This window comes from Lissotriton helveticus, chromosome 10 (assembly GCF_964261635.1).
Source record: "Lissotriton helveticus chromosome 10, aLisHel1.1, whole genome shotgun sequence".
Lineage (NCBI taxonomy): Eukaryota > Metazoa > Chordata > Amphibia > Caudata > Salamandridae > Lissotriton > Lissotriton helveticus.
In genome coordinates this window covers 1102902818-1102927748 of record NC_136071.1, presented here as the reverse complement: position 1 = coordinate 1102927748, position 24931 = coordinate 1102902818, and the positions used below count along the sequence as shown (strand labels likewise).

The following is a 24931-nucleotide window of genomic DNA, read 5'->3' as shown; positions in this document are numbered from 1 at the left end:
GAGCTCTTTTCTCAGCAACAGAACCTTCCAGGTCTTTGATGGCGATTCTTACTCAAATAGCCGACCTTTAAACTGCGGTGTGCCCCAGGGCTCTTCACTGAGCCCCACGCTGTTTAACGTGTATATGAGGCCACTGGCGGGGGTCGTCCAAAAATACGGTATCAAAATCATATCGTATGCGGACGACACCCAGCTGGTGGTCTCCCTGACAAAAAAAACAGCGTGTTCCCCCAATCCGACCTGGCAGCCTGCATAGAGGATGTCAAAAGATGGATGACAAAGTCATCCTTAAAACTCAACGGAGATAAGACCGAGATTATGATCCTCGGCCCTTCTCCTCCCACCACCTATGATCAGCTGTGGCCCGCAAGCCTGGGACCAATGCCAACTCCGAAAGAAAACATAAAAAGCCTAGGAGTATGGCTAGACAAGAAACTCACTTTAAACTCTCAGGCAACAAAAACAGCTGCAACCTGCTTTGGTATCATCCGAATGTTGAAAAAAATCCTGCCAATACTTCCCTTTGAAGCCAAGCAGGTGGTCATCCAGGGCCTTGTACAATCTAGGCTTGACTTCAACAATGCTCTATACCTAGGAGCCCCAGATTATGTGTTGGAAAAACTGCAAAGAACACAGAACTGTGCTGCCCGCACTCTCCTTCAGATTCCTCGCAGACAGTCAGTCAAGGCAGGGATCAGATCTCTCCATTGGCTCCCCGTGAGAGATAGAATAAAGTTCAAAGTGTTATGCATATCGCATCAAGCATTTTATAGAGCAAGCCCGGAAATTAATCATTCACTTCTCTCCCCCTACTGTCCTGGCAAAACCCTACGCTCTACAAATGCCTTTCTCGCTGTAGTCCCAAGAATTAAAAAAGCTAGAGCAGGAGGTAGGTCTTTCTCTCTGAACGCCGCTAAACTCTGGAACTCTCTCCCCTTCTCACTCAGATCCAAGCCCACCCGTCTACACTTCCGCAAGGAACTTAAAACATTCTTATTCAGAAACTAACCCCCCCTGTTCCCTCTTACCAATCCCCTCCTTCTTCCTCCTTCTTCCTTCTTCCTCTCCTCAGAGTCTTCTTCCACTACCAGCGCTTGGACGCCCTTGGGCAGCAGACGCGCTCTACAAAACCCCTTCACTTCACTTCACTTCACCTTCACTTCACTTGTAGGTTGAAAAGGGAAGAACCTTCAGAAGAATGATTATGAACTTTGTATCTGAAAAGTATGAATTTTTGGTAGAAGGAATCTACATGTATGATCAGATGCGTACTCAATGGTAATTTAATGCAGATTTAGAGTGGAAGAAAGGAGGGAGACCACAATGGTTCTATACCGACACTGTCTCATGTATATATATTTTTTCAATTTATACTATGATTCATAGGTATGATGAAGTTGATTACGGAAATAGGTCTAAAAGGGTACTAAACCCGAAACCAAAAAACCGAACATTATGTAACGTGTTTGGCATGATGATAACAAAAAGCTGGTTACTAGCACTTTTTGCACAATGAAGGCACGAGATTGGTACATATGGTCAATGAGTGTAATTGATTATATTTTGTTTGCGATTTTTTCCTAACAAATAAGAAATACAAATTGAAATCATTCATGTATAGAATGTACAAAACTATTTTGTTTGGGAACAATAAAGTACTAAATGTTGAAGAAATGAAAAAAAAACGCAAATACACCTTTAAAAGGTGGTGTGTGAGGAACGCGGGTCATGTGACCAAGAACAACCAGTGTCATCAGTGATGTCATTTGAGATGTCATCAGTGATGTCACTGACCATGTCATGAATGATGTAATATGTGACATCATCAGCAGTGGATTGCGGGTGCGCGAAATATAGTTAGTACAACTAACTATATAGGAGCAATTTCAATGTTTTTTTAAATGCTAAGTTATAACTATATAAGGCCTGAAACCTATGGTTTTTTAATTGAATATATATATATATATATATTCCAATCCTGTTTCCTTCTATACAAACAGGCGCCGTGGGCTTTGGACACCAAATTTATTCTTCAGAGAGACCTTGACGCTCTTCGACGGTCAAGCCGCCTTGATCACATAATGGGCACTGTTGTCATCGACCAATATATGCTTTTCCACATTGGCAATCGTCATGGCAACACAGTAGCCGGATGGACATATAGAGTACACTTCTTCTTAGATAAACATAAAAGTGAGTTAAAGCCTAAAAATAATAATGGATTGAAGACTTAAAATTGGTCTCTATAAAACATGTGACGGGTGACTACATTAGCAATTTACAACATCTAATGCAGGTGGTGCAGAAGTATGTAAATAAAGGTTAGACAAGTGTCTGTGGTGATAAACAAGGAATAACCAGAATTAATTACTGGGTTACAAGGTGCGCTGTATACATGTGGCAAAATTAGTACATGCATATGAAAGTTATCTATATACATAAGTCAAATACCGGTTAATAGAATCTAAACAATAGCATTCTATCTCAAGTGAGTTCTCGCGCAACTCTTGCCTGTTATCACCAGTGTCATGGTGCAGGTGTGAATTCAACCCCAGTGGGCAAAATACCTGTCTCTCATACTTCTTACATTATTAATCACCTTATCACAGAAAGTGTAATTGGAAAGCCTGTATATGCATCAATAACATTTGGTACTTTCTTGCAAGAAATTAAATCACCCTACAATGACATACAAACTTAAACTTGTGTACTAAGATATTACACTATTAACCAAACTAGGATCATGTGAAAAAGAAATATTGTAAAGGTAAAAATGTGACTTCTCTGTGCCTAGCACCCTGTCTACAGGAGAGTGCTACAATCAATAAAGGTGTACAGTTAACTCCTCATCTAAGTTCAGTCTCTGGGGTATCTTGGTGTTTAACATAAGTATGTATCTAGACTCTAATCTTCGTAGCTGAAGTTGTCTGTTACCACCTCTAGGACTCTTGTGGACAGAATCAATGACATAATAAACTAATTATTCCGCATTTCCCTGATGGCAGTGGTTGATGTGCCTGGCCACTGGACATCTCTGAACATCATTGGCGATAGCCCTAAGGTGCTGTATGATCTATACATAAACTTTGAGGATTGTGCTACCGACATATGTCTTTTGGCAGGTGCATTCTAACGCATATACTGCAAAATCGCTTTTGCAGTTATATGTGCCTCTGATCTCAATGTGATTGGATCTAAGGGGTGAGTGGATGTGGTGGTTTTATGACCGTATCCTAGTGCATCTGAAAAAACCTTTCTTGGCTTTTAGTCAGTCTGATCCTCCTCTAATATGGAGCATGTTTTGCACCAGTTCTCTCCTCATTGATTTAGCCCTCCTAAAGGATATTAGTTGGGCACGTGGCATATCTCGACCTATTACTGGATCACCTTTCAGAATCTTCCAATGTTTATTAAGGATGTTTCTTACTCTAGCATGATAGGCTGAATATCCTATAATCAGTTGCAGCGGGTCGTCATGTATGAGTGAGTGAATTATTTGTAAAGCGCTCTTATGCCGAGGCGTATTGGCGCTATGTATGAGGTTCTTTTTCTGCTTTTCACTCTTACTCTCCCCAAATAGTACCTCCTCTCGAGTCTTAGGTCTTGATTTCTCCTCAGCTGACCTCAACACCTCCTGACCAAACCCCCTGGCTTTTATTCTGAGGAATAGCTCTGTCTGCACCTCGCTCAAGACTATCTCATTGCGGCAATTATGCTTCATACATAAACATTCTGCATAAGGAATGCTGTGTTAAGCTCCTTTTTGACTGCTCCAGTGTTGAAGCTATTGAATTACTGAGCCTGTTGCCTCGATGCTTTCAGATGTGCTTAGTCCACGGCATGGAACAGATCAAAGTCAACGGCTGTGTTGTCAGTCCAAGTGTTGTGATAGTAGCAAAAAAGATTGATCAAGGAGGAGTAAATGAATTCCAGGAAGTTACCATTTTGGGGTGCTGAGCACCACAATGGGAATGCTGGGGGGGAGGGGTACAGTCCCAATAAGTTGTCCACTGTTTCGAAGGGATGTGGTCCGAGGCAGGGTGGGGTATGGCATGGAAGAGGCATGGAGGGCAGAGGTGAAACACCTGTCAGAGGGCGGAGCTAAGACAGGAAGATTCAAGGTGTCACTCGAGTTATATTGTTTCCCTGTTTAAGTGCATCTGAACGTTGGAGGATGACTTATAGCGACATGCATCGACTGAACAGAAATGAAGACATATGTCGGTGGGATTGTTAATTAAAGTGAGAAGAGTTTTATAGGGAGTAATGGGTAAAAGGCAGGTACTGTGTTTACTTAAATTATTCTCATATTCCTGTGTTACAAGGTCTGATTAATAAATTCAACTAAAGTTTTACATGGAGAAATCAGGACACAGAAGCGTTCAGCTGAGTATCGTATGCATATCAAGTTTGCTGTATTTTGAATTAGTCAGTAAAAGTCTAACATACTAGTAATTTTTTGTTTTTATATTGAGCTTCATAGTGCTTTTCTCCCAAATCTAGATGCGTACAAAACATCACCAGCATTACTATTGCAATATTTTATTGTCTCATCTTAAACCAGGTTTCCAAAGGCTGAGTGGTTTGTAAAAGTCATCAGAACTCCGAGATGGCAATAAAAGAAATCTATATATGGCTGCAATCAACATATTACAAGTAGGGCTCCTGGTTTAATGGTATTTTTTTTTTTTACATTTCCATCTGTGTTATCCATATTTCTTTTTTGGCCATCTTATTGGTATTTATCCATATTTATTTTGTGTTTTAAGAATAAATGTAGCTGTAAAATGGTATATTTCTGCATTTATATAACTCTGACGCGCACTCAAACATGGATGCTTGTCACATTTTAGCAAACTAAGCAGCCACGTACAACAAAAGACTACACTCGCCGGTACATATTAGCATCATATTACAAATATATGTTAACATATATATGCCTGTAGTTAAGGAAATCTCGTCCGGTATTTTAACCCTCCATGCTGTCTGCCTGCTCAGCTGTTATCTAGAATTCATGAAAGACAGCATGAGAGTTTCTCACAAGAAGCACCATTTTCAGTATTTTTCAGCTTTTAAAAAATGAATACAGAAAGGAAACACATTGTTTTCTGTCTGTATTTATCTGTATAAATCAGCAAAAACGGAAAAACTGAAGCCTTAATTACATGTTACCTGTTATGGATTCTTTCGATTTTATGTTTATTTTGGAGTACTACACCTGTTGACAAAAACCTGTTCTCTTAAAACTGTAGCTACCAATGGGCATTGATTGGAATTAGAATGTTTAGGGTTTGTTTGCTTTTCATTAATAACAGTGCTGATAAAATAATAGGCAATGGTGAAGGCTTCTGAATTTATGTGATTCTGTGGTTGCAGTGTGTATTGCATAATTTATCATGTTTGACACATAATTTGGGAGTTTCAAGAGAGAATATTGTTTCTACCTTAAATGGATAAAAATAATATTTTCAGAGAATGTGCCACACAATTTGCCCTTTCTTTCCACTTAGTTCTGATAGCCATGAGAACATATTTATGTTTTCCATTGACCCTAAATCTAGTAGCCCAGACAATGGTAAAGCTCTGCTGTAGAGTGCTTTTTGGGGATGTGATTATGATGATAAACCCCAAATTTCCATGAAAACCATGAAATATATTCTAAACTTCATGGTTACATGTGAAATATGGGTTTTATACCACTGCATTTTGAGCAATAAATGCACACGTACATTCACATAAACACACACATGCATGCACACATACACCTTTCTTTCACAGCTGCATCACAGGAGGATTCATGGTAAGGGTCTCTCTGATAGCAAAGATAAAATACAGTTTCTTTTCAGGCCTATTTTATTTCAAAATACAAACTCCAATATATTAAATAAGTTAACAACTATGTGTAGGTCTCTTAGACTAAAAAAATCCTATATGGTACTTAAAGCTCCTTTCGATTGGTGACCAGCACCATCCAGTGAAGCCAATAGTCCTGATTGTAACAAAATGATGGGATGTCTTTCTCTGACAGTATTGTGTCACACGAACCTGGTGAGAGGTCTGACAGAACCAGACATCCTCAGATTACCAAAATAAATAGAATTTATCATAAACATCGGTATCAGCGTTAAATTAAAATTAAATTAAAAATTAATTAAATTAAAAATTAAATTAAAAGGACAAAAAAATATTATGTACAAGCAAAGAACATGAACAGAATGTAAAAGAATTTATACTGTGTATCGGTACCCCTGCTTCCTGAGGGGGGTGGAATGATAGACCTGTCGCTGTACACATCATCAAGCACTGACTTTCAGGTCAATGTCCTTTTAGAGAGTGAAGGGAAGAAAACATCTGCCTATCAATCCAACTGAAGCCTCCTGACAAAAAAAGTATTGTGAGCTGTCTGTAAGAATGTCCGACTCCACTGCGGTCTGTAAGTCTGTTCTAGTAATGTCTTTCTTTTGGCCCAGGCTGGACGCGGATATCCGGCCTCAGATTGTGATGCTTCCATTTCCGGTTCATAAAGTGCAAATGGCAGCTGGCTCAGGTCTTGTGCGGATGCTGCTGTGGTCAGTAGAACAAGACTGGTCGTAGCACGTGGGAGCCTCACACCTGCGCGTTCTTCACGCGCTCGAACGTCTGCATGACGTGGGTGGTGGGGACGCAGCCCTCCCTCACGATGCTCAGGATCCCTGGAAAGGAAGAAGCACAACAGCATGAGATTGGGAGAGCTTGGACAGGTCTGAGGTCTGTGAGCAGCAGAGGGAGGGGAAGACACAAGCATAACGAGCAGGGTGGGGATTGGCCCCTCAGGAACCAATGGGCGAAGGAGTACAAGTAGGGCCGCCCTCTCACATGGCATATACTGACAGGAGAAAGGGTGGTGACTACCCCCTCAAGGAGACAGTTGATGAGTGAAGCAGGGAGGTGGGATCAAGTAAATAACAGACTTCAAAAATGCAGACTTCCAAACTTTTACTGCCAAAATATATACCACACATAACTATCTGCCTGGAAAAATGTCGACCTGTAGTAAACTCGCTATCAAGCACTTGCACATTAAACTCAGACAGAAGAAGGAATAGTAAGTTAACTCAGTATTTCCATAAGAAGGAAGTGAGTTTCACTGGAATTAGGAACTTTTAAAAGGTCGAATGCTCTTTAAAGAGACATTTGTGTATATTTGTGTATGGTCAATATTTTATAAATCTGCATGTAAGAATCTGTGACTCTGACGTCTCAATTTTCAGAAGGGATCAGAGTAAGGACCTTCAGGCATTGGGTAACTTCGGCAGGGTGGGATTGTCCCCAAAAAAGAACGATGGGAAAAATAAAGATCCCACCTTGGGGAATATTGTCTAACTGAGATAGGCTGTGGGTCCATGTGCTGGCTGAGTCTGGGTGAATTATTCATCACTATTGCAAATCGGCCAAATTTGCACTAGGCAATTTGCATAATTTCTTCTTCACTGGAGATGGCTTTGAGCAGAAAATGTCTCCATGGAGACATTTTTTGCTGACTAAATCTTCTGCCAGTATCTAATGTGACCTTTAATGTGCAGTATGTACTCCATGCAATTTTCATGCGAAATAAAGGTGAACCACATTTCCCACCGCTAATGTAATTTTTGCAAAATGTTGTGAAACAAATTATGCAATATGGTACACCAACAGTGCAGACTAATGATAAAGAAAAATGCTTGTTAATTTGAAAGTGGGGGTCAGGAGTCGGCACAGGTAGGAAACCTCAGGTGGCATCCCTGCAAACTTAGACCAAGCGCTTGGAGTTTTCCTCAGGGGCTCGATAAAGTGCATCTTTTAGTTACGCATTCATTCTGGCCCCTTTCATGCTTCAGCTGTCCATTCATTGTGGGCTTTGTAGGTCGGTCTGCCTTGGACACCAGGAATGCACTGGACCAGGACTGGTTTTTCCCAAATCTCATGGCATGTGTTTGGTGGGTGGGAGCAGAGGCCCCTGTTCACATCCATGGATGGTCCTGAGTCTATTTTGAGAATAGTAGGTGCAGAGATGAAACACAAACAAGCATTGGTTGAGACCCACCTTCGTCTATCCTCAGACAGTTCACCACTGTGGAGCCCACCATCTCGTAGGAGTCCCCATCACACAGCACCCCCTCCAGCTTGTGCCGTAGACGCCTGGAACACAGAGAGGAAATAAAAAATCACTAATTTTAAGTAATCATTGACAAAGGCTCAGGTTCTCTGGATTGAGGGGAAGCTGCAGACAGGCGAACATCCAACTGACCTCAACTGGTCAAACATACCTGTATTTAATTCACCCACATATACGCTTATGCCAAGCATTTCAAATACCCTAAGAGATATACCTAAGAAACGACCAATACCCTTCCCCCTCCCTTCAGCTTTCAGTAGCTCCAGTCTAGTCCTATACTTTAAAAAAACAAACTTGTTCAAAATGGCTCATCACCCATCAATACTCCTACACTCTCCCTTTCAGAATCTTCACCTCATGCCCCTCAACAGCCCTTGTCTCTGCCCTCAGCCCCTAGCAGCCATCTAGTAACTCTCAAACCCCAGGTACCATCTCTTCTGCAGAAGGCTCACTCATAACCTTTTCCAGATTTCAGCCCCTGTTCTGAGTGTGTACTCACGAGATGACCATGTCATGGTGGGTGCTATCACACTCCCCGCTGGGATTGGCAGAGGTGATGGCCAGAGGGCCGGTCATGTCGGTCAGGTGGGCAGAGATAGTGTGGTCCGGAACTCGGATCATGATGGAGTCTTTGGTGCCCACAATGTCATACGCTGGTCCAACTCCTGCAGGAGGAGAAAATAACAAAATTAATCAGCAAGATGCCAGGTGTGAGTGAGTTAGCATTTGTGGTTGACTGTATTTATTTGCTCAGCATCATGAACAGAGTTGCTGTATAGCGATTCAATCAGATGAAAACCTGCCTACTAAAACAAAATTTTCACTAAGTGAGGAGGGGTCAGTACCTTGGAGGGGTGGTGCCTCATGCCTAGAAGTGCTTAAAAGGAGCTTCTGTCCCCGCCCGCACCCATAAAACCCTCCTCTACAAAACAAAATAGAAAGCTTGCTTGAGGCTGTTGCTTATGTCCTGTGGTGTTTGCTCACCCTTAATGGCCGGGGGCAGTTCAAAGCCTCCAACAGCGAGCTGGAAATCCCCCGTTGACGTGGTTTTAAGCTTGTTTTCTCTGCCACCGTGTGATATCAGCTCCTGGCTGGGTGACAGTGTGAAGGGAGCCAATATTCTGTGTCACACAGTGGCACCATGTGAGTTGGCAGATCTGCAGATGGCAGAGCGTTATTTGAGCAGATGTTTGAATGGTTTAACTTCACAACCTACACGTAATTGAGGTCCTTGAAATCATGATGGCACTGGTTGGACAGTGGACAGACATTTGTACATATTGGGCCCTATTTTGATGTCGGTCGGAAAGTCTCTGACCTGCGGTCGGAGGCTTTCCGACCAACATCTTCGGTTTCACTTTCAACCGCCACATTACAATGACAGCGGTCGGAAGTGAAACCGGCGGGCCATTGCGGCCGGCTTCTGGCAGGCTCAAGGAGCCCGTTGGCCAGTCGAAACCGGCATGTAATCCCTTAACGACGGTGTTTCCGCCGTCGGGATTATGATGTTGGTTTCCCACAGTCCTTTCATGTTGGGCTTTCCAACATAAAAAGCCTGTTGGACAGTGGTCTCAGGTTGGGGGTCCTGGGGGACACATATGGTGCCCCTGTCAATCCCTGCACAGAGTGGCAGGCACTATGTGGTGCCTACCACGTAGTGCAGGGATGAGAAAAAACTGACATTTCTCTATGGGAGCTTGTGTTGCTGCCGGTTTACGGCTGCAGCACAAGCTCCAATAGGGCAATGGGAGTATGCGACTACACCATGTGTGGTCGCATTGTAATAGCGGTGTCGGGACCGCCGACAGGAGTAGAAACATGTACACATTTGTTTTTCTGACTTGATGATCCAGCTGTTGGCAAGACATATTGTGACAAATTCTTTACAATAGTCTCCAACCAGAGAAGTATTTATCCCTCATCTCATCCTAATTTTATTGCTGTCTGTCGTATCATCCTGCTTACATTAGGGACTATTTTTCAACAGAAACGTACACTGACTCACCACACAATAAATGATGTATCTCATAAAAGCATTGTATACATAAAATGTCTTTGTTTTATTTTGTCATTGCTGCCGGGTTTATTTAATGTTTTAGTCAGGTACTGTGCAAGAGTCACATATATTTATATGTTTACAGAAACACACATACATACACTCTCAGACACACATATATATATATACCATATATAAAGTTGCACAGTCCAGTTAATGTTTTAGTCAGGACCTGTGCAAGAGTCACATATATGTATATGTTTACACAAACACACATACATACACTCTCCGACACACATATAAATACAATATATAATGGTGCACAGTCCAGCTGTTTAAAGCAGGCATGCTCTGGTAAAGTCAATAGGGCTAGCTTTAAAGTGGTAATAAATGGAGAAAAGTTAAATCACAAATGCAGCATGCTTGCATTAGCTCATTAATGTAAGACCTATTGATGGTGCCAATGCTTGTTATTTCAATGTCACTATTACGACAGAAAAGGGATTATTATTAAGCCACAAGAGACCTCTTCCAGACCCTGTCACACTCCAAGCATGGGCACTCTCTGCTGTTTCTCGCATTGGTGGTTTGGGACTGGGAGGGCCAGGCCGTGGCTTGGCTTCCATCCCGCCTCCTGCTGTACTATTCACTGATGTAAGGCCGCCGGGCCAGGGGCGTAACGCAGGCCCCGGACGACCCTGCGGCACAGGCCGACCCAAACACATCAGGGGCTCCAAAAGCTTCAGGCGGGCCCATTTAGCCAATAGCCAATGAATATCTGTGAGATAAGGGAGACTAAGGGGCTCCTCTTTACACTCTGTAGGGGGCGCCATCATTATGCGTTACGCCACTGCGCCTGGCTGGCCTGGCACTGGCATGGCCACATTTAGATTTAGAGTTGGATCTCCAGTCCAGACAGACAGGAGTCCCTGTGTTGTCTCATGGAAGAGAAGGAATCTAGCCCATCATGTTTTCAACTGAGTTCTGATTCAGTTTGTTTTTCATTACAAATGCTGGACTACAAATACCAGAATGCAAAGGAAAACAGCATCTAAGAAGCTACACACACAAAATAGGAAATGACTCAGCATCGATATATTGCTGCATAAATGTGGAATGATGGTTACTTGAAACAAAGGGCACTATGCAATGTATGTATTTGTGTTTATACAGAGCTGCACAGATCCAGATGATGAACTGGAGAGCCTCAGACATTACAAGAAAACCAGAAGTTAAAGCAAATACTTATATAAGAACCGTGTAAGGAGTGTGCTCTTAACAACCAACAGCTGCATGAGTTAGGGGCCTGTACACAGAATGGGGGTCACCAGACCCTGATATGTACATGCAATGGGTACATGAGAAGGGGGGTCTGTGGCGTTTAGGGGTGAATGTGCATGTAATACCGGCATGAGATTAGAATCTGTACACATTAATGGGGTGACTGTACCCTGATATGTATATGCAATAGCTACATGCGATAGGGGTCTGTACACAGAATGGGGGTCACTGGACCCTGATATGCACATGCAATAGGTACATGAGAAGGGGGGTCTGTGGGGTTTAGGGGTGAATGTGCATGTAATACCGGCATGAGATTAGAATCTGTACACATTAATGGGGTGACTGTACCCTGATATGTATATGCAATAACTACATGAGATGGTGGGGTCTGTGGGGTTTAGGGGTGAATGTGCGTGTTATACCGGCATGAGATGGGGTCTGTACACATTAAGGGGTGACTGTACCCTGATATGTATATGCAATAACTACATGAGATGGGGGGGACTGTGGGGTTTAGGGGTGAATGTGCGTGTTATACCGGCATTAGATGGGGTCTGTACACATTAAAGGGGTGACTGTACCCTGATATGTATATGCAATAGCTACATGTGATAGGGGACTGTACACAGAATGGGGGTCACTGGACCCTGATATGCACATGCAACAGCTATATGGGAGGGGAGTCTGTAGAAATCAGGAGAGTGAATGTACATGTAATACCTGCATGAGATTGGTACTGTACACTTTAAAGGGGTGACTGGACCTTGATATGTGCATGCAATGGGTACAAGAGAAGGGGGTCTGTAGACATTGGGGCATGAATGGAGTGTAATACATTCATACAATACCTACAAGAGCTGGGAGTCTATAGACATTGGGGGGGGGGTGAATGGAGTGACAGGTGGGTGTAATACCTGCCTGAGATGTGGATCGGTACACATTGGGGGGGGGGGCAGGGGTGAATGAAGCATGATCTAGACAAGCAGCACTTACATGAAGTGGGCACACCCCTGAATTTCCCCAGGCACAACTTCTGGCATTGGTAGTCCTCACCCCTCTACCCTCCCCAGCCCACCCCTCTTAGGAGGAGGAAACAGACCATGCAGAAGAGGTCACACTCACCCATCCTCTTCAGCCACTCCCCCTTCTGGACAATGCAGCTGACACCCCCAGGGTAGACGCTCCCCATGAAGTCCCACAGCAGGGGGCTGAAGGGGGGTCTCACGGCCCGCAGCTGGTCCAGGTGGGAGATGCAGATACAGATGGGCTTCTCCAGGGGTCGGTCCTGCAGAGGATGGAAGAGAGGGGAGAAATGATTGGTTTAGAGAGAGAAGAGGGAGGTCAGGACCTTCAGACTGTCTGTGCAGGGTCACGTGCTACCTAAAAATGAGCTTAGACCCAGTCACACCACCTCTGAAAATAAACTAAATGTCTCTAGTGCTAGCCAACCGATTGTATAAGTTAAAAGCCTGTAGGACCTTTTAATGACCTACAGCGGACAGACACTGGCCACAGAAGTCAGTGCAATGGCACCTGCAGAGAAGGTTAGTGTGTCTGAGAACGCAGACTCACTGTGTGCTATGGGGCATTAGCATCTTTCTTGTGCATCTGATAGATTCTACTTGGGCACTTCTGGCCCCGAAGCAGTATTCTCTCCTGAGGCCATGTGTGGGCTGGAGCCCTCAGCTCCCTTGTCACCCCCCTCTAGCACTCTCTGCACAGGATGATCTGATAACAAGTACCCTGGCTGCTTCCAGTAATAAACTAAGTTTTGACACTGGAACTTTCTATGCAGATATTACCATGGTAATCCTGCACCTGCAGAATGGTTTTACCCTGACGTCTCCATGACAATATCTCTATATATACATACTCCAGGCTGGTATCACTATGGTAATCACACCCCTGCAGAATGGTTTCACCCTGACGTCTCCATGACAATATCTCTATATATACATACTCCAGGCTGGTATCATAAATGGTAATCACACCCCTGCAGAATGGTTTCACCCTGACGTCTCCATGACAATATCTCTATATATACATACTCCAGGCTGGTATCACCATGGAAATCACACCCCTGCAGAATGGTTTCACCCTGACGTTTCCATGACAATGTCTCCGCCCACAGGGTGATTTCTAACTGTTCTAGTAAAAGGTGTCCCTTATTCTTGAATGACAGAGCATCTGTCTCGGACTCGGTAAATTCCGCCGGAAGTCCGCTCTCGGTGCTCACCTTGATGGTGTAAATCTTCTGGATGGCCTCGGGGTGTTTGCAGGAGGCCGCCAGGGCGTAGACCGTGTCTGTGGGGACCCCGCACACCCCACCCTGGTCCAGCAGGGCGGCGATGGTCCTTAGACTGCTGGTGCGATAGGAATCGGGGCACACGCAGGAGTCGGACGCCTCAACTTTCTCCTCTGACTTAGTTTCCTAAAAGTGCAAAGAGCAGACAAGGAGTGAGACAGCGCCACCTAGAGCTGCCTTTGAGCAGCACATGCTCATCACAGAGTTAGAGGACAGAGATGGACTTATATTTGAAAGACATATCGGAAAGAATAGTAATCTGTAATGTAATGTAAATAATAGTACAGCGTTATACGCCGCGTGGAACATCTCGTGCATGGAGAGTGCCACGCGACGTGTGACGATAGGGTTAGATCGCATGCTCATAACATGTTATTATATGAATGTATGTACACTCGGGCACGGACGTTGGTAGATCTGCGGTTGGCTTGGTACAGTTGGCTTACCGCTGATCAGACGCTCCGCTGCTGGGTGGAGTTAAACATATGGAATAAATCCTGTTCTTGGATACTTCTCTGCTTCTGCTTATGATTTACTACAATTTGGCGACGCTGGGGATTTTAACTCCACCCTTTTTCCCACGCGAAAAGGAAATTTCGTCAATTTATTCGGATACATCGTCTTCCTATTGGTTACACGACGGAGCACTTCAGCATGATAAGCTCTCAACGCGCATAATCCTCCAATAGGGACACTGAGGTTCAAACGACTCCATGGATTCGCTACTTCTACGTCGTTTTAAAAAAAAAAAAACTCACCCATTGGACAAATACAAAAGCGCAATTTAATTGGACAAGCGCTCATCAAAACAAACTAAGAGGTACACGCATTATCGTCAGAACAAGGTACTGTTTATCTTATTTGATGAGGCCTTTTTAAAACAACGTTACTTTAAATTTGAAACGCGTGTCCTTTCAGCGATACGCACGCTACTAATACATTTACTTCATTACTGTTCACCGGCATCATTCAAACGGGAATAAGTTATTTTGTACACCCGTTACAACGCGCACATGGATGCTTTCAGTCATTGCGCATAATTAAACATTTTAACCGGCGTATTTCTACAGCGATACGCACGCTCATACTATTCAGGTGCTGCATGTCAGTGCTGTGACACGCACGCTGCGTGGCATTACTACAAATTGCTACATACTGTTCACTTCAAAACTAATACTACAAACTACTACATACTTTTCATTTCAGATTGGCTTACCGCTGATCAGACGCTCCGCTGCCGGGTGGAGTTAAACATATGGAATAAATCCTGTTCTTGGATACTTCTCTGCTTCTGCTTATGATTTACTACAATTTGGCGACGCTGGGGATTTTAACTCCACCCTTTTTCCCACGCGAAAAGGAAATTTCGTCAATTTATTCGGATGCATCGTCTTCCTATTGGTTACACGACGGAGCACTTCAGCATGATAAGCTCTCAACGCGCATAATCCTCCAATAGGGACACTGAGGTTCAAACGACTCCATGGATTCGCTACTTCTACGTCGTTTTAAAAAAAAAAAAACTCACCCATTGGACAAATACAAAAGCGCAATTTAATTGGACAAGCGCTCATCAAAACAAACTAAGAGGTACACGCATTATCGTCAGAACAAGGTACTGTTTATCTTATTTGATGAGGCCTTTTTAAAACAACGTTACTTTAAATTTGAAACGCGTGTCCTTTCAGCGATACGCACGCTACTAATACATTTACTTCATTACTGTTCACCGGCATCATTCAAACGGGAATAAGTTATTTTGTACACCCGTTACAACGCGCACATGGATGCTTTCAGTCATTGCGCATAATTAAACATTTTAACCGGCGTATTTCTACAGCGATACGCACGCTCATACTATTCAGGTGCTGCATGTCAGTGCTGTGACACGCACGCTGCGTGGCATTACTACAAATTGCTACATACTGTTCACTTCAAAACTAATACTACAAACTACTACATACTTTTCATTTCAGAACTGATATTACAAATTACTACATATTATTCATTTCAGAAATAATAATATTCATTACAGGATTATTTAGACTTTATATTTACGAGGTTGTAATTTTCTAGTTATTACTGAAATATGTACACTAAGATTTAGGGTTATTCGTATTTATACATTCAAGTTAGTAATTGCTCTTCAACATGTCTGACAATCAATGGCACCAAATCACTCAACCGCCTCCTTTCCTGAGCAAACCAGGCACACCTAACATTATTTGGTCAGAGTGGTTTGACTTGTTTGAGAATCATTTGGTGGCGGTTATTCTGCGCAACGAAAATTCGCATTACTGTTTGGTTGCTTGGGCCAGGCTGGTCAACGAATCTTTAAAAGTGTGGTTCCCATTGCTCCTCCTGTCTCTCAAGATGAAAGTGGAGACAATATATGGAATGTATATATCGAAGCTATTGCCAGGCTTAAAAAACAATTTTGTGATGAACCTAATGTTATGCTTGAGAGACACAATTTTTATTCTAGGAAGCAGAAGGAGGAAGAAAAAGTGGAGGAATATATTGCTGCACTCAGGGTTCTAGCTATTACTTGTGATTTTGAACCTTCTCCGGATAAATTTATAAGGGATCAGTTTGTATTCAATTGTAATTCTAGGAAAATTAAACAAAGGATCCTTGGTTGTAAAAACCCATCGTTGAATGAAGTCATCGACCTGGCTTTCAGCATTGAACGATCTACTTTAACCAGTAAGGTAGTAATGGAACCATCTAAACAAGGAATCAATGCTTTAGACTACTCAGATTCAGACCAAGAAGGCGCTGTTTGTGCTATTAATCCCAAAAACAAGAGTTTTAACAAGAATTTTCAAAAGAAAAAAAGCACTTTATGTTACAGGTGTGGTTCAAGGGACCATTTAGCAAACGCTATAAATTGTCCAGCTGTTAAAAAACGTTGTTCAATTTGCAAAAAAATTGGACACTTTCAAGGTGTTTGTAGATTTGCAAAGAAAAATCCTAATATCAATTGCATTGAGGTGGATGATTGTGCTAATTCTTTTAAAAACATTATTGTAACTCTTGATGCTAATGGTGATGTGGAATCTATTAAGGGTCCTTTATGTTCAGCCATTATTGATAATGTTCATTTACAGGTGATGGCGGATTCAGGATCACCTTATACCATTCTCAGAGATTCCACTTTTTATGAGAAATGGGACAAAAGAGTTGTATTAATAGAATCTGATGTTAATCCAAGAGCGTTCGGAGAAAAGAATATTAACATGTTAGGTTATTTTGAAGGTTTAGTTCAATGCTTGGGAAGAGAAACAGTTACAAAAATGTACGTAGCTGAAAAAGGTAAGAACATTGTAGGATGGAAAGATTTAGCCTTGATGGGTCTTTATTTAGTTCCTGGTGATTAAAATCCTATCAAAGTTGGAGATTTGCCTAAATTTAAAACAAGTTCTGATAACACGACTATAGCAAACATAGAAAATTCGAATGTGAATATACAGGACATTATATCGGAATTTAAACCCGTGTTTGAGGAGAAAATTGGAAGCGTGAAAGGATTTGAACATAAGATCAGGTTAATTCCAGGGGCTCAACCAGTCACACACAAAGTCAGGGCTGTTCCATTAAGTGTTAGAACAGAATTAAAAGCAATGTTAGATGATTTATGTAAACAGGGTGTCATTTCCCCTGTTAATTCTTCACAATGGGTCGCACCCATCGTGGTCATTCGAAAAAAGACAAATAAAATTAGGATGTGTGCGGATTTACGCTCTTTGAATAAGAACATTATTATCGACTGCCATCCCTTACCGAGAATTCACGAATTGCTGGCTAACATTGGTCGAGCAAAATGGTTCTCATTGATAGATTTGAGGTCAGCGTATCACCAGGTGGCTTTGTCAAAGGAGTCACAAGAGCTCACCTCTTTTGTTACTCCTTTCGGAGCGTTCAAATTTATGCGCCTACCTTTTGGGTTGGCGTCTGCAGGTAGTGTGTTCCAAAAATTGATGGATGAATTATTCCAGGGAATTGAAGGGGTCCAGGCTTACTTGGATGACATTTTATTTTTTGCAGAAACCTTACACGAACATAACAAAATACTTAAAAAAGTTTTATCAATTTTAATGTCTAGAAATATGACAGTTAATAAAGAAAAGTGTAAAATTGCAATAAATGAGATTGAATACTTGGGGCATACTGTCTCAGATAAAGGTATTACTCCCAAAGTTTCTGTGGTTAAGGCTATTGAAGATGCAAAACCTCCCCCAGATAAAGACGCTCTGCGATCGTTTCTTGGGCTGGCAGAATATTACGCCAGGTTTGTGCAATCTTATTCGCAGCTGGTAGAGCCACTGAGACAGCTTTTAAGAAAAGGGGCAACTTTTATTTGGACGGAGGAATTAAATAAAGTTTTTAGTGAGGTTAAGAAAATGATTGTTTCTGCAAAAGCCATTCATGCATTTAGGGAAGATGCTATCTCAACTATTACAGTAGACGCTAGTATTTCTGGTTTAGGAGCAATCCTTACCCAGAAAGTGAACGGTCAGGAACAAACCGTCGCATTCGCTTCAAGAGCATTGAAAGAGTTTGAGCGAAGATACAGTACGATAGAAAGGGAAGCGTTGGCTTGTTCTTGGGCTGTTCATAAATTTAAAATGTATATTTGGGGAAGGAAATTCGAACTAGTGACCGATCCCAAGCCTTTGATTTATATTTTTACCAAGTCTAGCCCATCTTTATCAGCTCGACTTATGAGACTAGTATCAAAATTACAAGAGTTCAACTTTACAATTAAGCATATAGTAGGTGGAAAAAATGTCCGTGCTGATTGCTTATCCAGAATGGCTATGTCCAATGATAATGAAGAGGATTCTGTTGAAGAAGATGTAGAATGTGTTACATTAATAGATGCTGTTAATGAAATTAGTACTATCATTTCAGAAGAGGACTGGAAAAATAGTACTAAAGAAGATAGCGTTTTGTTGAAAGTTATAGAATTTTCAACTCAACGTTGGCCTGAATCAAGGAATTTGAGTGGAGAATTACGAAATTTTGCTCAGGTAGCAGATCAACTTTTTGTGGAGAATGATATTGTTCGCAAAGGTGAGAAATTTGTTCCTCCTTTTAAATTGAGAGAGTCAATCATTAATCTAGCACACCAGGGGCATTTAGGGATAACAAAGACAGCTATGCGGATTAAGCAAAACTATTGGTGGCCGTCTCTGGATGCTCAGGTCAAGAATTTGATTGATTCTTGTCCTGAGTGCTTGTTGTCAGATAAGCATTGGCGTACAATGAAAATGCCATTACATCCCACAGAATTTCCGGATACTCCTTGGGAGAAAGTTGCTGTAGATTTTTCGGGACCATATTCTGTTCTCCAACAAGAGAATAAATATGTGATCCTTTTAGTTGACTATTTTTCGAAATGGTTATACTTTGATTTTGTCAAGTCTCCAGATTCAAATTCCACCATTGCTTTTCTGAAGAAAGTTTTTGATTTGGAAGGAACTCCAAAGTACATAGTTACGGATAACGGTACCCATTTTGTGTCTGATAAGATGCATACATTTTTAGAAGGTTTAGATATCAAACAACTCAAAGTTGCTTTATATTCGCCATCTTCAAATGGTCTTGTGGAGAGGGGAAATAGAGTAATTAAAGAGGGCGTCCAGACTGCAGTCCCTTGTGGTTATAAGGTGGGAGAATTTGTTACTCAGAAAGTGTGGCATTACAACACGTCCCCTCACTGCGTAACAGGTGTATCCCCTTTTTCCCTATTAAGAGGAAGAGAAAATCGTTCTGTTTTGTTTCCATCATGGTTACATAGAGATTCGGTAAAGAAACCATTTGAGTCTCAGTCAATCAAAAATATGGTTCAAGCAAAGCAAGATCAAATGAAATTGAATTTTGACAAGGGCTTAAATAGTAATTTTGCTGATGTTACTGTGGGTGATTGGGTATTGATTAAAAGTCCTGGGAAAGTAACGAAAGGTCATTCGAAATTTGGTACGCCTGTTCAAGTGTTAAAAGTCAGTAAAGGATCTGCTTTTATTAATAAAAGAGGTTGGTGGAATAAACGACAGTTAGTGAAGATCACAGAACGCCAAGCTGAAATTATCAAAGGTAAAGTGAACTCTGACATGTCTGAGAACTTAGACTGGTCCTTTTGGATTAAAGAACCTCAATTATTGGGAAATCCTAATCGCCCTGTTGAGACACTCAGACATGAATTGGTAGTTCCACGTCATTTTGATGAACCTCTTTCTAGAGAACGAAGTGTAGAGGTTCAAAACTCTGTTGATAGTCAAAAATGTTCTTCTTTTGGTAGATGTATTAAAATGCCAGAAAGATATAATGAATTTGTAAAATTTTAGGTAACTACTGTCTTGGTTTTGTTTATTGTTATAAGGGGGAAGGTGGTGTAATGTAATGTAAATAATAGTACAGCGTTATACGCCGCGTGGAACATCTCGTGCATGGAGAGTGCCACGCGACGTGTGACGATAGGGTTAGATCGCATGCTCATAACATGTTATTATATGAATGTATGTACACTCGGGCACGGACGTTGGTAGATCTGCGGTTGGCTTGGTACAGTTGGCTTACCGCTGATCAGACGCTCCGCTGCCGGGTGGAGTTAAACATATGGAATAAATCCTGTTCTTGGATACTTCTCTGCTTCTGCTTATGATTTACTACATAATCGTAACATATTGCATGTACTTATCACTGTACCTTGAAGAAAGAGGGTCCCATGGGAATTAGGTCCTTGCTGAAGCTGCAGTTTCCAAGAGATGCCGCCGCTCCGTAGATGCAGACCACACTGAAGACGGACAATACAGTGACTGAAAGTAATACAAAGAGGGGAAAATTAGACATAAAGTTCATAAAATCAACAAAAGAGACAAGTGTGCTGATCAAGTTAATGTTAAACCAAGACAGGGGTTCCCTTCATGAGGGATTTCAAGAAGGGAAATGCCAACCAAGGCAATAAAATAAAAACATAAGACAGATTACTTTTCACTCGCCTTCTGTCTGTACGAAATTAAGTGAGGTAAAACATTTAAACTGGTACAGGAACTCCTGTCTTGGTTTATACTTAATTATCCTGGTTCCTAGTGTTATCGGGCTCACCCCAACTTTTCGTATTATAACAAGGTAATGTTAAGGCAGCAGTGGAGAGACAGGTACAGAAACTAAGACACATGGAGGTCTGGCAGAGAACCAGACACATGTCAGGATTGTTACTGACTCCATTCCAGCCCCCCTTGCCTTGAAGAGACCAACTCTAGCAGAGTCTGACACAGAACTGACTCTGTTCACCCCCCACAGCCCTTCAGAAGCACAGGCTTGTCAGGCACACTCCAGTCCTTTCTACAGACCACTCCCTTTAGCCCCCACCACATTGCAGGTGGACTCGGGATGGCACTTGATAGATATTGCCTGTTTATTAACCCTTTAGAGATCACTGACATGCATTAACACACAAGAGGAACCAACAGTGAAGGCGTCCACTTACTCTCGAGAGCGAGGGGCAGGCATTCCAAGGTGAAGAGCAGGAAACAGACCATCACCGCTTCCATCAGCAGCGCGAGCAGCACCAGCACCACGTTGGCATAGACGACTGCGGAACAAGCAGAACAAGATGGCGTCAGAGGCCGGAAATGACATATTTCAGGGGTCGCAGTTGTTTAAGTCTTTAGATGAGGACGCTACGATGCCCCATAACTGTCCATATGGACCATCGAGGGACAGACCCCGGCCCGTACCCACTGCAGCCGGAACGTTTTAAAAATTACTATGTTCCCCAAGGTGTTGTACCTGTTCTGGGCTATACCTCTTGTCTTAGAAGAGAGAGTGATTAAAAATCTTGAATCAATCTTTATAAGGTTCATATGGCAGTATGGCAAGGTCAGACGCTCTAGGGCACCTGGGCCTCAAGGATTCAACAGAGGGATGACTGGACCTCGGTATCCCGAGAGACTTACCCAAGGACATCAGGAAGACATTGATGACCAGGAAGGTGACGGCACCAACAGTGAATGCACCATAACTGGCGACGTGGATATTCAGCAGGGGACCTGGAGAGGGAAGAGGGGGAGGGGCAGAGGGTTAGTCATGGATGAAACAGAACACAGGAAGGAGCTCTTCCTTCAAAGGCAGGAGAAGACCAGGAGCAGAGACAAGGAACGGAGAGGACCATATACTGTCCAACACCTCACTCATCCAACAGCCAATCATGGGGCTGGATGTTGACTTTTGATGATGTGCAAAACTGTATCTTCCACTCCACCCTGAACAGGTGCGCCCCGATTTGGTGATACACACTTCTCTGAGCTCCTTATCCCAGTATATGGTGTTTTCTCGCATGAGTCAGAAGACAAGCGAAAATTAAATTCTGGTAAATATGCCCCGGGTACAAGAAATGACCACTTATTTGAACAATGATATTAATGCCTTTTAGTTCTTTCCACACCTGGATTATCAACAATAGTTTATCAATAGTTTATCCAGACCCATTAATGGTTCATTAAGTTATTAGTCCCCTCCTATTGGCCACCTCCTCTTCAACCATTTGCCCGCCACCTGGCAGCCATCACATATGACCCCTCCCAGGTACTTCATCAGGTAACAAGGGCCCCCCAGTCAGACAAAGAACTGCATGTGATGTCATCAAGAAACTACCTGCATGCATGGCTGCTCCAAATGAAACCAATAACCAGAAATATACGTCACCCCACTGCCCCCTACTGGTATGCCTGAGGATCTAAACCACTCAGAAGCTTCTTGACACTGGATCCCTAGGACTTTTCTGGATACATTTTACACTTTGTAAAGATTAAGAGATCACAAGTTACCTGCGAGTCGTAGCCACGACCATGTGGCCCATACAGCAGCATAACAGAACGGTAGGACCGACCCAAATCTTCGCCCTCTCTGGACCACGATCCTGCAGACGTACAACTGGAAGAGAGCGCCAGGGATCAGCACCCAAGGGATGGAGAGGTGGGCTCTGGTGGGGTCACTGAGGGACCCCTGGATGGCAGAGAGTGATGCCAGGCCGTTGCAGAAGAAGAAGAGGGCATCAGGGAGCTGGCATCTGGTGGCGCTGACCTCCTGGCCCTCCTTAGACCTGCTGGTGACGCGCTTCAGGCTCAGCAGCAAGTCCTGGAGCGTAGCCGATGACATCACTTGGGGTCCAGTAGAGATCAGCGACTTATCAGCGATGGAGTTAATGAGGCTGGCAAAAGTGGCGTAGAGGGAGGTGGCGGTGTAGATGCTGCAGACCACTCCGAAGAAGATATGGGATCCCTGGAGTGGAATCTGGTGGAGGGTGGAGACCGTGAGGAGGAGGAAGCATGAATTCTGCAGCACCTCCAGAAGGTCTCTGTTGAGGGACATCAGGCAGAGGATGCAAGCGGCGACCAGAAAGAACCAGCCCCCCACCATGCCCGCTCGGCTCTTGTCCACATTGTCCCCCGAGAGGAGCACCGTGAGGATGAACTCTTCCCAGGACATCAGCAGCCAGAAGAGGCTGTGGAGCCCAAGCTTGGTGGTGTGGTAGACGTCTTCTCTCAAGTAACTGTAGTAGCTGGCGCAGAGCTGGGACAGCGCATTGATGCTGACCCAGATGGCGCCAATGTAGAAGGTCTTCATGTACCCAAAGCAATAAAAGGCAAAGATGAGCGCGGCCACCGCGTCGGCGATGTGTCCCAAGGCCATGGGCTCCGCGTACTTGGAGTTCTTCTTGGTCTCCTCCCCGATGCCACTGGAAGAGGTGCTGTTGGCCGAGCCCAGAAGCAAGACGCTGAACAAGGGGTTCCCGAAGCCTGGAAGGACGTACCTCTGGGTCAGGCCCTTCAGGAGCAGGGCAGTGGCGCCATAGAAACCAATCAACACAATGAGCAGCTCCAGGGTCCCGGAGACCACCAGCGCCCACTGTCCGAAGAGCCCCACCGCCTCGAAGACCAGCGTGAGGGTGATGGCGCCAAACACGAAGGGCATGACGTAGTTAACGGTGGCCGAGCAGAAGGAGAGGATGAAGGCGACGGCGGTGTATGCCACCAGCCCTGCTACTGCGCTCTCACCGACCGGAAGAGGGGAGGCGGCCATGATGGTCTGGCTGCTAGAAACGTTCAGGGTTTGTGTGGTGTTGTGGATGGTGGGATACGCGCCCAGGACGACACGTGTAGCCCCGTAGCTGCTCCAGAGGGCGGCGAATGCCACAAAGGCGGTGCTCCCAAGGTGATCGTACTTCCGGAAGCACAGGAAGCCTGCAATGAGTTGTGTCAGTCCTCCAATCAGGATGAGATGGACCCCTGCAAGAGATAACACAGGCATTGAGCAACACGTGCGCGTGTGTGTGGGTGCGCAAGTGTGTACCCCCTCCCTCCAAGTGTCCTATGCATGTTATCCCAGCGCCACTTGTAACTCTTTGTGTGATCTGTGGCTGCCACACTCACCTGCCAGGATGTTCTCCACCCCTTCAGCGTTCACTTTGGTGTGGAAGGAAAAGAAGTTCTGTAGGGCCACCAGGAAGGCGCTGATGACGTTGGCGAGGAAGCCCATGACGGATGGTTCACTGTAGTACACAGAGGCGAAGCCTTCCATGGTGATTGGCAGAGCTGAGGGAGGGGAGAGAGGTCAAAAGATAAGAAATTAGCCACAGGTGAGAGGGAACAAGAGGTGAGATTGGGACAGGAGGTGAGAGGGGCAGGAGGTAAGAAGGAGATGGAAGACGGGTAGCTGGGTGGGTAAGACCCAGAGTAAATTGGTGCACAAGGTTAGATGGGGAACAGGGGGTGAGACAGGAGGCAGAGGCCTAATATCAGACCGAGGTGAGGTGGGCACAGGATGTGAGAGTGGGACAGTGGGTGAGATGGAACTGGAAGACACATGAGAGTGGGACAGTGAGTGCGAAGGAAGACTCATGTGAGAGTGGGACAGTGGGTGAGATGGAAGACATGTGAGAGTGAGACAGGGAGTGCGAAGGAAGACTCATGTGAGAGTGGGACAGTGGGTGAGATGGAAGAGACGTGAGAGTGGGACAGTGGGTGAGAGGGAAGATATGTGAGTGGGACAGTAGGTGAGATGGAAGACATGAGAGTGGGACAGTGAGTGAGATGGAAGGCGTGAGAGTGGGACAGTGAGTTAGATTGAAGGCACATGAGAGAGGGACAGTGGGTGAGATGGAAGACAGATGAGAGTGGGACAGTGTGTGAGATCGAAGACACTT

At 43.8% G+C, this 24931-nt stretch overlaps 1 protein-coding gene across 1 annotated transcript; it reads right to left on the bottom strand.

Annotated features, from left to right (window-relative positions):
* Positions 1 to 5994: 5994 nt before the first annotated feature.
* LOC144785629 (uncharacterized) lies at positions 5995 to 24306 on the bottom strand. The gene is made up of 10 exons (XM_078664436.1): positions 24159 to 24306; positions 22554 to 24014; positions 21684 to 21776; positions 21215 to 21319; positions 20431 to 20540; positions 13651 to 13845; positions 12537 to 12699; positions 8634 to 8799; positions 8063 to 8157; positions 5995 to 6692 (listed from the first exon to the last, which is right to left on the bottom strand). Exons 1-10 carry the CDS (start codon positions 24304 to 24306, stop codon positions 6607 to 6609), a joined length of 2622 nt encoding a protein of 873 aa, XP_078520562.1. The 3' UTR covers positions 5995 to 6606.
* Positions 24307 to 24931: the final 625 nt, after the last annotated feature.

Bases quoted from the DNA above. Each gene is read 5' to 3' on its own strand.
- LOC144785629 (XM_078664436.1), bottom strand. From the start codon at position 24,306: ATGGAAGGCTTCGCCTCTGTGTACTACAGTGAACCATCCGTCATGGGC. The intron at 24,015-24,158 runs GTGAGTGTGGCA...TATCTCTTGCAG, and splicing joins GGTGGAGAACATCCTGGCAG to GGGTCCATCTCATCCTGATT. The intron at 21,777-22,553 runs GTAACTTGTGAT...TTCCCTCTCCAG, and splicing joins GTCGTGGCTACGACTCGCAG to GTCCCCTGCTGAATATCCAC.